The sequence below is a fragment of the Acanthochromis polyacanthus genome, chromosome 1, assembly GCF_021347895.1.
Source record: "Acanthochromis polyacanthus isolate Apoly-LR-REF ecotype Palm Island chromosome 1, KAUST_Apoly_ChrSc, whole genome shotgun sequence".
NCBI classification, from domain to species: domain Eukaryota; kingdom Metazoa; phylum Chordata; class Actinopteri; family Pomacentridae; genus Acanthochromis; species Acanthochromis polyacanthus.
This window is the reverse complement of record NC_067113.1, coordinates 59,152,810-59,166,870: the sequence shown is the minus strand read 5'-3', so window position 1 is coordinate 59,166,870 and position 14,061 is coordinate 59,152,810. Positions and strand designations below refer to the sequence as shown.

Genomic DNA, 14,061 nt, shown 5'->3' with positions numbered 1-14,061 from the left:
GTCCTCAGTCTTAAACCACATCTGAGCCCATGACGGAACCACAACCCTACAGTGAATATCGAGTATATGTCAACAGCTTAAACTGGGAATGTCAAAGTGAGCCACTGTGTTAACCTGAACTTCCTGCTGTTACAATAAAGATGTTTTTCTTCTTGTAGCTTGCAGGAACCGGAGTGTTGGCTGTCGGATTGTGGCTGCGATTCGACTCGAGGACGGCAGGACTGTTTGAAGGAGAAGATTCGCCTTCAGTCTTCTTCACTGGTGAGAATTTTACCATCGCGCCCAGAAAACAAAAGCACCACAAACTAATCCAATGGGCCTTTAGTGCTGACGATGCTCTTGCGTTTTATTCAATTAACTGTAAATGCAACACAACATTACTGTATGTTAGAGGATATCGGTGACAGCAACAACAAAAAGCTTCCTTAGAAAACCAGTTGTAGACGGTGGTTCCTCTTTGGTGTCGAGGGAGAAATTCAGCCAAACAAAAAGGGGAAGCTGGACGTTTTAAAAGTCACATAATGGTCCGGAAGTGGATCTGCTCTTCTGGGATCATTAAAGTTTCATGTATTTTTAGGGTTCTGAGCAACGTTTAGTGCTAAGAGCTCGTGACAGTGATGGTTGTGTGGATTTATTAGGAGGACAGTCGACTAACGCTGATTGTATGTTCGTCTTATTTTCTCTGCTATAAGCTGCATTGTTGTATAAAGTTATTTATTCTGAACACGCAATGCCATTTATCTTGATTAATCCACCACTCAATAGTCCTAATAGCTGCTGAAGTCGCTTAAACCTGCATTCTGTCCAACAGCCAGCAGGGGGCGTCTCCTCTGGCTTCAAAAATGGAAGTCTCGGAGAAAATGGCACTTTTTCTTCTTCTCACTGGATTTGTTACCTGAGTAAATGCTTTCTTAGTGGGTTTATGGTCTTAATATCATGTTTTAAGTCTCCTTCAACACAAATTAGTGTTCTTTTTGGAAAGTTTTGGTCCCATTTGGAGGAAAGTGGTTGATAAAGCATGTTCATTTTAGGACGTTTCTAGACTGACAGTCATTAAAAACTTTGAGACCATATTTTTCAACATAATTTTTATTTTGAAGCCCGAAACTGGATTTTCTTCATATGAATCATTTGTTTAGCATATTGGCATACAGAAACAAAAATCTAAAGTTTCAAGAATGATTTCTAAATAAAGAATTTCACAAAAGAAAATGGCACCTGCCAAACACAAAGTCACAACAGTCAATACCGAGTATGGCCTCCATTTGCTTCGATGCAGGCAGCAATCCGTCGGCGCATGCTTTGGACCAGGCTTCTGATTGTGGGTTGGGAACAGCCCATACGCCTGGCTACATCACTGTAGCTCAAACCGGCCTCCACCATACCCAGTGCCCGGATACGTTGTTCATGTGATAGACGCGGCATGATGCTGTTCACTGGACTAACAATGGTGGCCTTTTTTGGGCCTTTATATAGGCCTTCAAAACCCATTCTCAAATTGTGCAGATACTCACTGAGTATTGCTTGATGTGTATTTGGTTCACTTTTGCAAAGTGACCAACCCATGTGCAATGAATCATGACAAAATGACAACTCATCATTATCTCAACTACCAGGGCACTAGATCATCAGTAAATCCACAATGAATAATTACAACCCCCCTACAAGTAGAATTCTGCGTACATTTCTACCTCAAAGTTTCTATTGACTGTCAGTATACATTCTGATTGACAGGTTAGTATTATACTTGATGTGGGATCTTCAGATTCTGTAATATGTTTGAGATGTGGGAAGAAATCAGCCATGCTTTCTTTATTTTTGCTAATTTAGCATGTAGCTTGGTCCTGTTCTCTATTATATTGATTAACACTGCTAGCTGGCGGGCACACAGGCTAACTGACAGCGAACTGTTTGGTTTTCGGTGAGAGAAGCTTTGACAGGTTGTTGAAGTTGTGGGTAAGTCAAAATCTTTTAAACCCCCAAAACAAAAGGTTTAAGGCGTCTTGAAAAAATCCCCAAAATGACACCATTTACCAGCTAGAAACTAGAAAAAAGGAAAGCATGATTTGATTGTCAAGTTTCAGACTGGTCCTAGACAAATTGTGACATGCAGTTGAGTTTGCAAAACTATTTATCCGAAACTAAAATTGTGATATTTCATTTAAAAAATGTGTGAAGTAATTTGCAGCAACCAGATACTGCAAAAAAACTAAAAATTTTCTGCTTTGGTTTGTTACTTTAGATTAAGTTCAAATATTTTTGGTTGTTGTTTTTGGTCTAAGATGAAGTAAACTCTCCATTCTTGTAAATAATGTCAAAACTCTAGAGTTCCGTTTCTTGGGGAATAGAGTACCATTCAAGTTATGAGACTCCTAGACAGGAAATGACACATCAGAACTTGGAAAATGTTCTAAATATAAAACAAATATTCTAAAATTCAATTTTTGTTTAATGATTCATGGCATTATAACAGAAAATGCACAAATGACATTTCTTCTGTTTCCATAGAAGTGCAGGACTTTTATTTGACCAATATCGATTTATTCTATGTAAATTTACTGTCTCATTCAAAAACTCCTCCAAAACAAACTGTTTGCACCAGATTCTTAAAAAAAAAAAAAAAAAAACTAAAAATGCAGGTGAGAAGCTGTGACTGACAAAACTCATGCAACACAAATTCTGAAACTTGTTGGTTGAACTGCAGGCAGTGTTTGGAGCAGACAGGGATGACTATGTAAACTAGTTAAAAATGTAAACAGTTGATGGAATGTAGAGTCACATTTTACTGACGCTGTAGGTGTTTTGTTTTTTTTTGTTTTTTTTTTCCAGCTGTTTCATTCTTTTGGTAAAATAATAATCAAAAGTTCAACTTTTTATTCAAGTATTTATTTATTTTTTTTAGGGCTTGTGTCGTAACTGTTGTAGTCATGGTTGTTTCCATCATGGTGCAGGACTCATTTTAAAACTTCCACAAAACAGTTTGCACTGGATTTTATATAAAAAAAAAAACTTAACACAGCTGAGAAACCATGACTAATTTATGAACCTCACTGGGTGAAAATGGGCAGTTTTGTTGTTTAAGAAGCGATGCACCAAACCTATTGACCAGAGGGTGGGTTTGTCGTTGTGATTTGTTGGGACTTGTTGAATGTCGCCAATGGTGACCTGATGGATGGTGGATGGACGGGCGTCCGGAGGGCAGCCGAGGCCACCACCGGTCCACAGCGAGGCGGATCCTCTGAACACAGCTTTCATTCATCGCAGCCGGACAGCCACGTCTTTGTCCTCAGGCTTTTCTGTTCTCGGAGGAACTGTCACAGAAAGACAGTCGCCGCCTCCCTTCTGTCTTTGTGTTTTCGCCTCCGACAAACTGAAAGTGGGCGACGGGGACGAGGCTGGAAATGACAAACATGTTAATAATGGCTGTCGGAGGAGGAATATTTGTGTGTGTGGTTGATGTGCTCGTGACTCCAGTGCTGCTGTGGTTCTTTATTATGATTGATCCTCATCAAAGCCACATCAAGAGACAATACAGCTGTCAAATGATCACTGACGGCTCTCCATCACTTCTCTTGGTTGGAAGTTCGCATCGCAGCTTTTTCACAACATGATTTAAGATGTTTTGCTGATTGTTGAAAACCAGATGTGCTGGATTCTTGTGCATCATCTGCTTTATATTTTACCTTCGTCACCAGAATAAGTTCAGTCTTTGCTGTGCTGCTCTGAGCTGCTGTTAAATCAATTATGACAACATGCAAATAACTGATGTGAATTTCCATTGTGAGAAGCAGACGAGGCACCCGACAGGCAAATTAGGAGTCATTTTTCCTTGTTCATCCTCATTTATTCTGGGTGGCATCTTCCTTTGCTTTCAGACAGCCTCAGTTCTTGAGAAAACCAACCTCTCAGCAGTGATCCAGTTTTTATAGATTGAATTTAATTAAAATAGCATTCTCTCTAACAGCCACCAGGGAGCAACTGGTTGCAAAAAGATTTGTACAGAAGTCCATGAGGAAATGAGACAATTTTTCCCTTTGTTATCCCAGTGAATATTTTCCAAATGAGTTGATGGTCTCAGTTGCTACTTTCAGGTCTCCTTCAATACAGCATGATCATTTCGTAAATAATTGTTCCACTTCGAGGAAAATGAATTAAAAATCAAATGTATAACAGCGAACATGCCTTTTCTGTCGAAACCCAATAAAAATGACTAGATATGTGGGAAATGCAGATCCTGAGGATTTTAGAGACCATTTGGTTAACATAAATAAGAACTCAGCAGCTTAAACTTTTTTTTTCCTCTCAGGTGGTGGAGACCAAAAATGGAGCCAAAAGAGAATAAATGTTAGACTTTGATTAATTGTTTGGACTCAAACATGACTACAGATGAATGAGCTACAGTTTGCTAACTAAGTTGAACTTATTGGCCTAAAAGAGGATAGTACGCCCTTTATTTGTTGTTGACCACTAATTTACCGAAAATGTAGTCTGAGCCCCTTTCAGATGGTTTGTGCTGAACTCTACTTAGAATAGTAACTACATTGAATTAAACTATTTAAAACTTTGGACTAAAGTGAATGTAAAGTTTATCCTTTGAGGAGTTCAGAGTCTTTGTTATGCAAGTTTGGGGCTTTCACCTCAGGTGGCTTTGAGGTGAAAGCCCCAAACTTGCATAACAAAGTCGGTACCTCCACTTTATTCAAAGCAAACAATGTGGTGCTTCCTCTGTTGAAACCCAACTGGCGCCACCAGAAACGCTGCATTGAACGTCTACTTACATAGATACTACATAAAAAGCATGCAAATGACAGATCCTGTGGAAATTGGAGACCAGCTGGTGACCATAAAGAAGAATCTAAAGAAACTGAATTTCCTCTCAGGAGGTGGTGGAGGAGACCAAAAATGGAGCCAAAAGACAGCAAACGTTGGCGTTTTGACTTTCAAACAGAACTCCAAATGAACAGTTTAAAAAGGGTTACAATTTGCTAACAAATTCAACATATTAAAAAGTGATGATATTCTCATGTTGTTGACCATGTTCTTCCCCAAAATGTTGTTTTAGTGCGTTTCCAGCCACCTGAACATGGACGAGTTCATGTTTCAAACAAAATGCACAGATTTAGTGAACGCATAAAAACATGTAGTCAAATCATATTTGACACGGCTTCAAACATTTGACTTGAATGAGAGAGGAAAAGTAACTTTATACTGATTTTTTTTTTTTTTTTTTTAACCATTTTATTGAGTCTTCAGAGGTGTTGAGTGGTGGTTTGATATCATAGACTTGCATTATTAAGTCTATACCTCAAGTTAATGCAAATTCAATGTGTTCCATGTCTCAAAACACAACCGGTGCTATCAGAATTGTTGCATTGCTTGGATGGATACTAAATGAATGGTATGGAAATGACAGAACCTGTGAACATTGGAGACCAGCTGCAGCATTTGGCAGCTAAAGAAGCTGATTTTTCTTTCAGAAATTGGTGGAGGAGACCAAAAATGGAGTTAAAACAGACTTATTATTGAACTTTCATTCATTAAATGAACATTACGTGTTTCTTGATGGCATACCTGCAGGTCTTCCTGAAATGGTAGATTTTTCTGGTAGCTAACAACCTAGTAGCCTGTCTGGAAACTTTCTTCTATTGCAGAAAGGGGTAACTGTAATATGTCTCTGAAAATATTTTATGCATGAAAAGAAACCTTGAAGCTACTGGATCTGTCTTGATTTTGGATTGACAGTGGTTACTTGATGGGCAGGAAATTGTACTGTATGACCCTGATTTATATAAAGTAGCCTAAACCTCAACTTTATTTATAGGAGGTAACAATTAAACTCAATGAAGTGCTACAAGAGTACATTCCACAGCTGCTTACTTTAAGACAAAATGAGAATAATGGAAATTTCAGATCCAGCCGGGGAACATAAAACAGCATCTCGTAGCTAAAAAGAAAGATTGATGGTGGAGACCAAAAATGGAGCTAAAACTATGTAAATATGGACTTTTATTCATCAGGGGGACACTGCTGATTGGTTGGTTGGATAATTGCATGAAAAAGCAGGTGTTCTATTAAGTGTTTGTTGTGTAATACTTTAATACATAAATGGCTGACGATTGCAGCTAGAGTGGATTTTATTCATTTGCTTTCTTTTTCAGTTTAATACATTGATTTGTAAACCTCAAATACTGTGACTAATGCATCCTGGAGCTCAAAGTTGTCAACAATTGTACAAAACTGCCAAAATATACTGTTTAATATCATATAGGTTTCAAATTTTCAAATAGCAAATATGCTGTTAAGTCCTTTACAAAGAGTCTTCTAGAAATGAAACAAAGTTGGACATTGTTACCTCACTTTTTTTTTTTTTTTTTTTTAAATCCTCGTGGTCCACTCACTAAGGCTTGTGTTGTAGGTGTCTACATCCTGATCGCAGCCGGTGCCCTGATGATGGTTGTCGGCTTCCTGGGATGCTGTGGTGCCATCAAAGAGTCGCCGTGCATGCTGGGATTGGTGAGTCCTTTTTGGTGTTTTTCCCAGTAGACTTAGAACAACAGAAGTTTCCCTGTGTTGATGTACTTGAGAAAATTGTCCACATTGTTCATATTTTTAAAACTGTCCAAAGCATGTTAAGAAGTCCTTCCATTCTAATTCTCACAACCTCCCCGTTCATGTCGTTGATTTTTATGAAGAAAAATCATATGAAAATGTCTACTAAATTAGTGGATCATTGGACAATCCCAAAGCTCTACTTCAAATCCATCTTTAGTTATGACGCTTTAAAATTTCAAGGAATTAAAAATGATTGTTCTTGGGGAAAATATATTCAAAATACCTTGAAAAATGGGGTTTTTAGCTCTGAATCTACCTTAACATCAGCGGCCGCCAGTTTATTATTTTTGTACACTAGATACTACACAGAATCACAATTTGCTTACTACAAAGTGAAATCTAGCAAAGACATTCAATTTTGAACACAGAAGATTCTTAATTTCGATTAAAGAAAAAAAACTTCACTTCTGTTGGATTGAACATGAATCATGAATGATCCGTTTGTGTCAAGTTCAGCTACAAATTCTTGGTTTTAGTGAGATCTGGACTCTTAAAATATGGATCAAACTGACATTTGACACTTGGAAAGTTGCAATATGAGATTATCACAAAGACAATCTTGATAACAATAGTATTGAACTAAATGTAGAAAATTCTCTCATTAAATGCAACCCGGTCTCACGGGGATTCGTGAAACTGTCACGTAAGTTTTAGTTTCGGTTTCGTGCGCACCAACACGATTTCGTCATGTTTTTCGTGCCGCTCACCACGAAATGTTTTTCGCTGTGGTAATCACATCTGAAAGTGGTTTATACCGGCGGATTCATGACGATCTAAGCTGTCCATCGGCGTGTACTGCTTGTGTGATCGCGTTTGCGGCCGCCGGACATTCTTGAAATTCCTATGCAAATTGGTAAGTGTACCACCGGCTTATGGTTAGGGTTATGGTTAGGGTTATGTTTAGGAACGATGTCATGCAAAATATAGCGTTGGATTCGCCACGGTTTTACATTAAAAATATAATATACACATTCTTTTGAAATACGTTCTGAGTGGCACGAAAAGTCCGCCGTTTAAAATACATTGGTGCGCATTTCGTGGTGAGCGGCACGAAAAACATGACGAAATCGTGTTGGTGCGCACGAAGCCGAAACAAAAATTTACGTGACAGTTTCACGAATCCTCGTGAGATCGGGCTGTTACATGGCAACGACAAGCATTAAGGTGCAACACTGCCACCTGCTATGTTGGAGTTTTAGCCAGATAGCTGCTGGTACTGAATTATTTTACATTTAATTTCCAAGAAAATTCTGTAATTTCTTGAGTGTGAGAGGACAGATTTTCTCAGAAGGTGGTGGAGACCAAAAATGGAGCTTAAAAAAAAGAATATTGAACTTCACTTATCAGGTGGACACAAACATGACCAAGTATCTAAATTAATACACAGAAATGAGCTGAAATTCAACATCTCGGCTTAAAAAATGCTTATGATAATTTAGTTCCCCTAAATCAGTTAAGTGCGTTTCCATTCATGTTATGAGCAAATATTGAAATTTCTATTATAAAGGGGTTTTCAGATACTTACTGCCGACATCATGCGATACATGTATTATTAGCCATTTTATCATTACCTTTTTTTATGTAACAAGACATCTTTTCGTCTGAGAAGGTGTTGGAGACCAAAAATGAAGCTAAAAGAGAATAAATATTGGGTTTTTACTCATCAAGTGGACACATATCTAAATGAATGAATGGAAGTTAATTACTGCGGGCCAAAAATCAACATTTCAGCTTAAAGGATGCTTCAGTCGTGATGATTTATTTCCCAAAATCAGATTTAAGTGTGTTGCTGTTCACGTGTTATATGCAAATATCAAAATTCCATTGAAAAGTTGGGGTTTCAGTTCTGACAGTGCATTTATCAACATCTGTGGTTTATTAATGCTGGATCAAGTAAGCAGATTTTTGTGATTAATTTAAGAAAACTTGAAGAAAATATTTCTGACATGACTGTCCAGATCTAGTTAGTGGCTGCTAGTTATTTGTTTTCACTTCTTTCATCCAATTTATGGCAAATTGTAATGCCACCACCAATTAAGTTTAATTATCAGATACTTGAAAAAATGTATTAGCCATTTTTCCGTAACGTGTTTTTATGCAACAAAATACGTTTTCCTCTGAAGCGGTGGTGGAGACCAAAAGTGGAGCCAAAATCAAGTAAATATTGGGTTACTCATCAGGTGGACACAACATAATGAAATATCTAAATGAATGGAAATGAACTACTTTGAGCTAAAATACTTAAAAGGTGATTTTTTTTTTTTTTTTAATTGTGATTTCTTTTTTTAAAAAGTTTTTTTCCTGATACTTTCTGTCAATGTTATACGTTGGATGTATTATTAACCATTTTTCCACAACATATTTTTATACAAGACATGTTTTCTTCTGTAAAGGTGGTGAAGACCAAAAATGGAGCTGAAATAGAGTAAATGTTGGATTTTTTTTTCTCATGTCGACACAAATACGACCGAATATCTAAATTAATGAATGGGAATTAACTGCTATGAGCTAAAATTCAACATTTCAGCCACTTATTTTCTAAAAATCTGGTTTAAGTATGTTTCCATTGAGCTGTTTTAGGTTCAAATATTGTAAAATGTTGCTATGCTAACTAGCCAAAATGCTAGTTATGTATAAATAAAATGCTCAGACCGTTTAGATTATGTTCACACATATTTCTATTACATTTATAAAACTACTAAGTGAAACGGGAAGGTAAAAATCTACTTTTGGTGATTTTATTTATTTATTTATTTATTTTATTTGTTTTGTAAGAGTATATGCATTTATGCATCATAAATCTGATTATTCCTGTACTTCAGTTGTATTTACAAAAACATGCAGGAAAAAACTGACGTTTTTTTTTTTTTTTTTCTTGCTTTAGTTCTTCATCTTCTTGCTCCTCATCTTCGCTGTTGAAGTGGCTGCTGGGATCTGGGGTTTCTCCAACAAGGACCGGGTATGACAAACTTCACTATTGGTTATCAGTGTAATCACTCAGGACTGGTTCATTAAGTACTTTATTTCCATCTGCAGGTGGTTGAAGATGTAACCGAGTTTTACAAGCAAACCTACGCCAACTACAAGGACACCAGACAGGAAGCGCTGAAGGAGACGCTCCGCCTGATTCACTTTGGAGTAAGAACGACTGTTTGAAACATTAATCTGATTTATTTACACGTAAATCAACTCAGTTCTGATCTTTTTTTTGTTGTTTTCTCTTCACAGCTGAACTGCTGCGGTCCGACAGGAACCGTGATCGATGCCGCCAAAGATGTTTGCCCCAAGAAGGAGGGACTGGAGGTCCTCATCACCACGGTAACGCAATCTAAAAGCACCATGACACTAAATTAATGAGCATAATTTAACACAAGTTCTGGTTGTTTTCAAAAGCAGAAACCCACCACTGAATGCTGAATTCAAAAAGTATGAATTCCAGTCACACAATGTAGATTTTTATCATCTGGGTTTTTTTTTTTTTTTAGAAAGTATACAAATAACCAGAAATTTGTACTGCTGAGCTGTGAGAATCCCTGAAAAGAGCTAAAACCAATATTGATCAATTCTTGGGTCTGAAAAATGTCAAAATGTGAATAATTCTCATCCTTTTTTTTTTTTAAACAACTTGTTCTCAACTCTTTAATTTCACCTCAGATTTTTCCAGTATGACTGTTTTTCCTTAATTTATCCGTATTTTATCCAAAAATTTACCAGAGTTCTTCAAACCTTCAGACCATATTGAACAAGTTTTCTCTTTCAACAAGTAATTGTGCAAAATTTTTTTCTTATGCCAGAATAATTTTTGCAATGATTTTTGTATTTTTAAGCTGTAAGAATTACTAAGTGCTACAACCAATGTTTTTATTTGTTTGTTGGGTCTCTGAAAATGTCTCCGATTGGAATTTTTTATTTTTTTGCAGCTTTTTCATAACTACTCAGCTTGAACATTTGCTGTCTTTTTTAGGTTTGTAGTTTATTTTAAAAATATTTTTTTTACTGTTTGTATTATATTTAACTTTCAAGTGCAATATTTCATTATATTAACATACTTTTATTTGTGTTGATTAAATTTCATGTTTGTTCTGTCAGAGTTGTCCGACTGCCATTGATGAGATGTTCAACAACCGGCTGCACATCATCGGAGGAGTCGGAATCGGCATCGGAGTCATCATGGTGAGTCTGCAACCAGAAAAAAAAGAAAAATAAAATTGAAAAAAAGTCACACTTGTAGGTTTGAAAAGGAATAGTTTAACATTTTGAGAAATGTGAAAAATTTCACATCTGTTTTTATTTCCTTGCTGATTTTATACCCTCTGTTGTTGTCTGTGCCATAAATGTGAAGCTACAGCCAGTTAGCTTAGCTTAGCACAGTGAATGGAAACTGCTAGCCTGGCTCTGTGTAAAGTACGAAATGAATCTGCCAGTGCTTCCTAAACTTGTTGATAAGACTCTTCACAGGCTAGTTTTGGGTAAATATCATAAATTTGGTATACGCCAAGCAGTTTCTGGATGTGTTTTTTTTTATTTTTTATTCCTGTCAAATTTTTACTCACGTTTGAAACATTTTTTTTTATTTTTTTTTAACTGCAAAATAAAATCTTGCACCTGTATAGAAACAGAATAACCATGAATAGAAGTAAAGAGAACTTGGAATGTTTTCTTGTGCAGTATAACAGCTATAATACTATAAATTAAAAGGAAAGACAACAAAAGTAAAATTTCTCTGATTAGCTTTCCTACAGACATTGGGAATCAATTTACTAATACTTGACAAATGGTGACTTTACATATTATAGATATTTAATTTTTTTGTCTTTCTAATTTTTTTTTTTTGTATTTTGTAAATGTTTTTGTTCTTCTCTCTACTTTGCTCATGATCAGTAGAAAGATGTTTCTCCATGCTGAATGTATCTCCAACAACTTCCTCCTCGGTTCACTGTTTCTGATGCATGATGCATTTATTTTATTCATCCAGTAGCTTTGATTTTCTTCTTTTGAGTCCACGTTTTTATCTCTTCAATCTCTGCAGATCTTCGGGATGATCTTCAGCATGATGCTCTGCTGCGCCATCAAGAGGTCCAGAGACTTTGTGTAAACCAACACACAAACAAAATATAAAAAACGCCCTCCATCTTTAACTCGCGTGTTTTACAACCAGCTGCTTTAGACTTTAGACCAGATTAATCAGAATAATAACCCCTCAGCACATGGATCCATGCAGGATGGCCTCATCGACCTGTGAGCGTATGGAAACCTGGGCGGTAGTTTTTCCACTCTGAAGTCTGCAGGGAAATTATATTTGTACCTACAGTAAACTGAACAAAAAGGCATTTATAGTCCATTATCATAAACTAAAATCAGAGAACAGGTTGATGATTCACAGAACAAAAGAGACTTCAATGACTCTGCTGCCCTCTGGTGGACGCTCCTGTTTTTATCCTTCCAGTGATGAAAATAATAAAATCCCCTTCAGTTCTGTTCATATAAACTGTGCTAAGAGTTTGTTGCCTAACAGGCTTTTTGCAGCTAACTGGATGTTACTGTGACTCCTTGTTTTATTTTGAGGCTGCATGTTAGAAGCTTGGATGCATTTTGTTTTCCTTTACTTTTTTTTTTATAAATATATATATAAAAGCAGAACTGTAGAGTTTTATGCAAATATTTTGATGAATGCAGTTCCGGTTTGTCTTTGAGATGCCAAATAAATGAATTAATAAACAGTGATTTGTGTTAAATGAAACATTTGTCCAAAAAGTGAATTAATTCACATTTTGTGTTCACATACACTATATTGCCAAAAGTATTCACTCACACATCCAAATAATCAGAATCAGGTGTTCCAATCACTCCATGGCCACAGGTGTATAAAATCAAGCACCTGGGCATGCAGACTGCTTTTACAAACAGGGAAAGAATGGGTCGCTCTCAGGAGCTCAGTGAATTCCAGTGTGGAACTGTGACGGGATGCCACCTGTGCAACAAATCCAGTCGTGCCATTTCCTCGCTCCTAAATATTCCACAGTCAACTGTCAGCTGTATTATAAGAAAGTGGAAGTGTGTGGGAACGACAGCAACTCGGCCATGAAATGGTAGGCCACGTAAACTGACGGAGCGGGGTCAGCGGATGCTGAGGCGCATGGTGCCAAGAGGTGGTCAACTTTCTGCAGAGTCAATCACGACAGACCTTCAAACTTCATGTGGCCTTCAGATTAGCTCAAGAACAGTGCTTCAGCAGAGAGCTTCATGGAATAGGTTTCCATGGCCGAGCAGCTGCATCCAAGCCATACATCACCAAGTTCAATGGAAAGCGTGGGATACAGTGGTGTAAAGCACGGAGCCACTGGACTCTAGAGCAGTGGAGACACCTTCTCTGGAGTGACCGATCACTTCTCCATCTGGCAATCTGATGGACCAGTCTGGGTTTGCCGGTTGCCAGGAGAACCATACTTGTTGGACTGAATTGTGCCAAGTGTAAAGTTTGGTGGAGGTGGGATTATGGTGTGGGCTTGTTTTTCAGGAGCTGGGCCTGGCCCCTTAGTTCCAGTGAAAGGAACTCTGAATGCTTCAGCATACCAAGACATTTTGGACAATTCCATGCTCCCAACTTTGTGGAAACAGTTTGGAGCTGGCCCCTTCCTCTTCCAACATGACAGTGCACAAAGCAAGGTCCATGAAGACATGGATGACAGTCTGGTGTGAATGAACTTGACTGGCCTGCACAGAGTTCTGACCTCAACCCGATAGAACACCTTTGAGATGAATTAGAGCGGAGACTGAGAGCCAGGCCTTCTGGTTCAACATCAGTGTGTGACCTCACAAATGCGCTTCTGGAAGAACGGTCAAAAATTCCCATAAACACACTCTTAAACCTTGTGGACAGCCTTCCCAGAAGAGCTGAAGCTGTTATAGCTGCAAAGGGTGGACTGACGTCATATTGAACCCTATGGATTAGGAATGGGATGTCACTTACGTTCATATGCGAGTCAAGGCAGGTGAGTGAATACTTTTGGCAATATAGTGTACATCCTATTGAGATGCACATGTGAAACTGAAGATATAAAATACACCTAAAGGTTTACACAAATGCTTATCATCTTTGTAACATTTAAAATGTTTCCTTTTTCCCCAACTTGTGCAGCTACAGGCAAAAATACAAACTCACAAACATTGCATACATGAACTTATATCAACAATATAATAGCATAGGTTCTTAATTATTGTGAATACAGATTATTATGGAGTGTTGACTGATTTACAACTTCACTTTATTATCTAAATTGGAGTTTATTCTAAATATTGTTCCATAAGTTAACCCCTTTTATTGACATTTCTAAAACGCTAACGTTAATATTCCTTTAAATCTATATTTGATGTCTTGTCACAACCATGTAAAGTCAACCACTTTTTATGCACTGTTTTTATTTTAAATTTTAACATTTGTAGATTTGT

At 37.3% G+C, this 14,061-nt stretch overlaps 1 protein-coding gene across 1 annotated transcript in view; it reads left to right on the top strand.

Annotated features, from left to right (window-relative positions):
• The window catches only part of LOC110962562 (CD9 antigen-like), a 36,529-nt gene extending 24,177 nt beyond the window's left edge, over positions 1 to 12,352 (top strand). The window contains exons 2-8 of the mRNA XM_022210563.2: positions 159 to 261; positions 6,416 to 6,513; positions 9,497 to 9,571; positions 9,649 to 9,750; positions 9,841 to 9,930; positions 10,702 to 10,785; positions 11,642 to 12,352. Of these exons, the coding sequence (XP_022066255.1) occupies positions 159 to 261; positions 6,416 to 6,513; positions 9,497 to 9,571; positions 9,649 to 9,750; positions 9,841 to 9,930; positions 10,702 to 10,785; positions 11,642 to 11,707 (618 nt within the window). The 3' untranslated portion in view covers positions 11,708 to 12,352. The remainder of the gene's footprint in view (positions 1 to 158; positions 262 to 6,415; positions 6,514 to 9,496; positions 9,572 to 9,648; positions 9,751 to 9,840; positions 9,931 to 10,701; positions 10,786 to 11,641) is intronic.
• Positions 12,353 to 14,061: the final 1,709 nt, after the last annotated feature.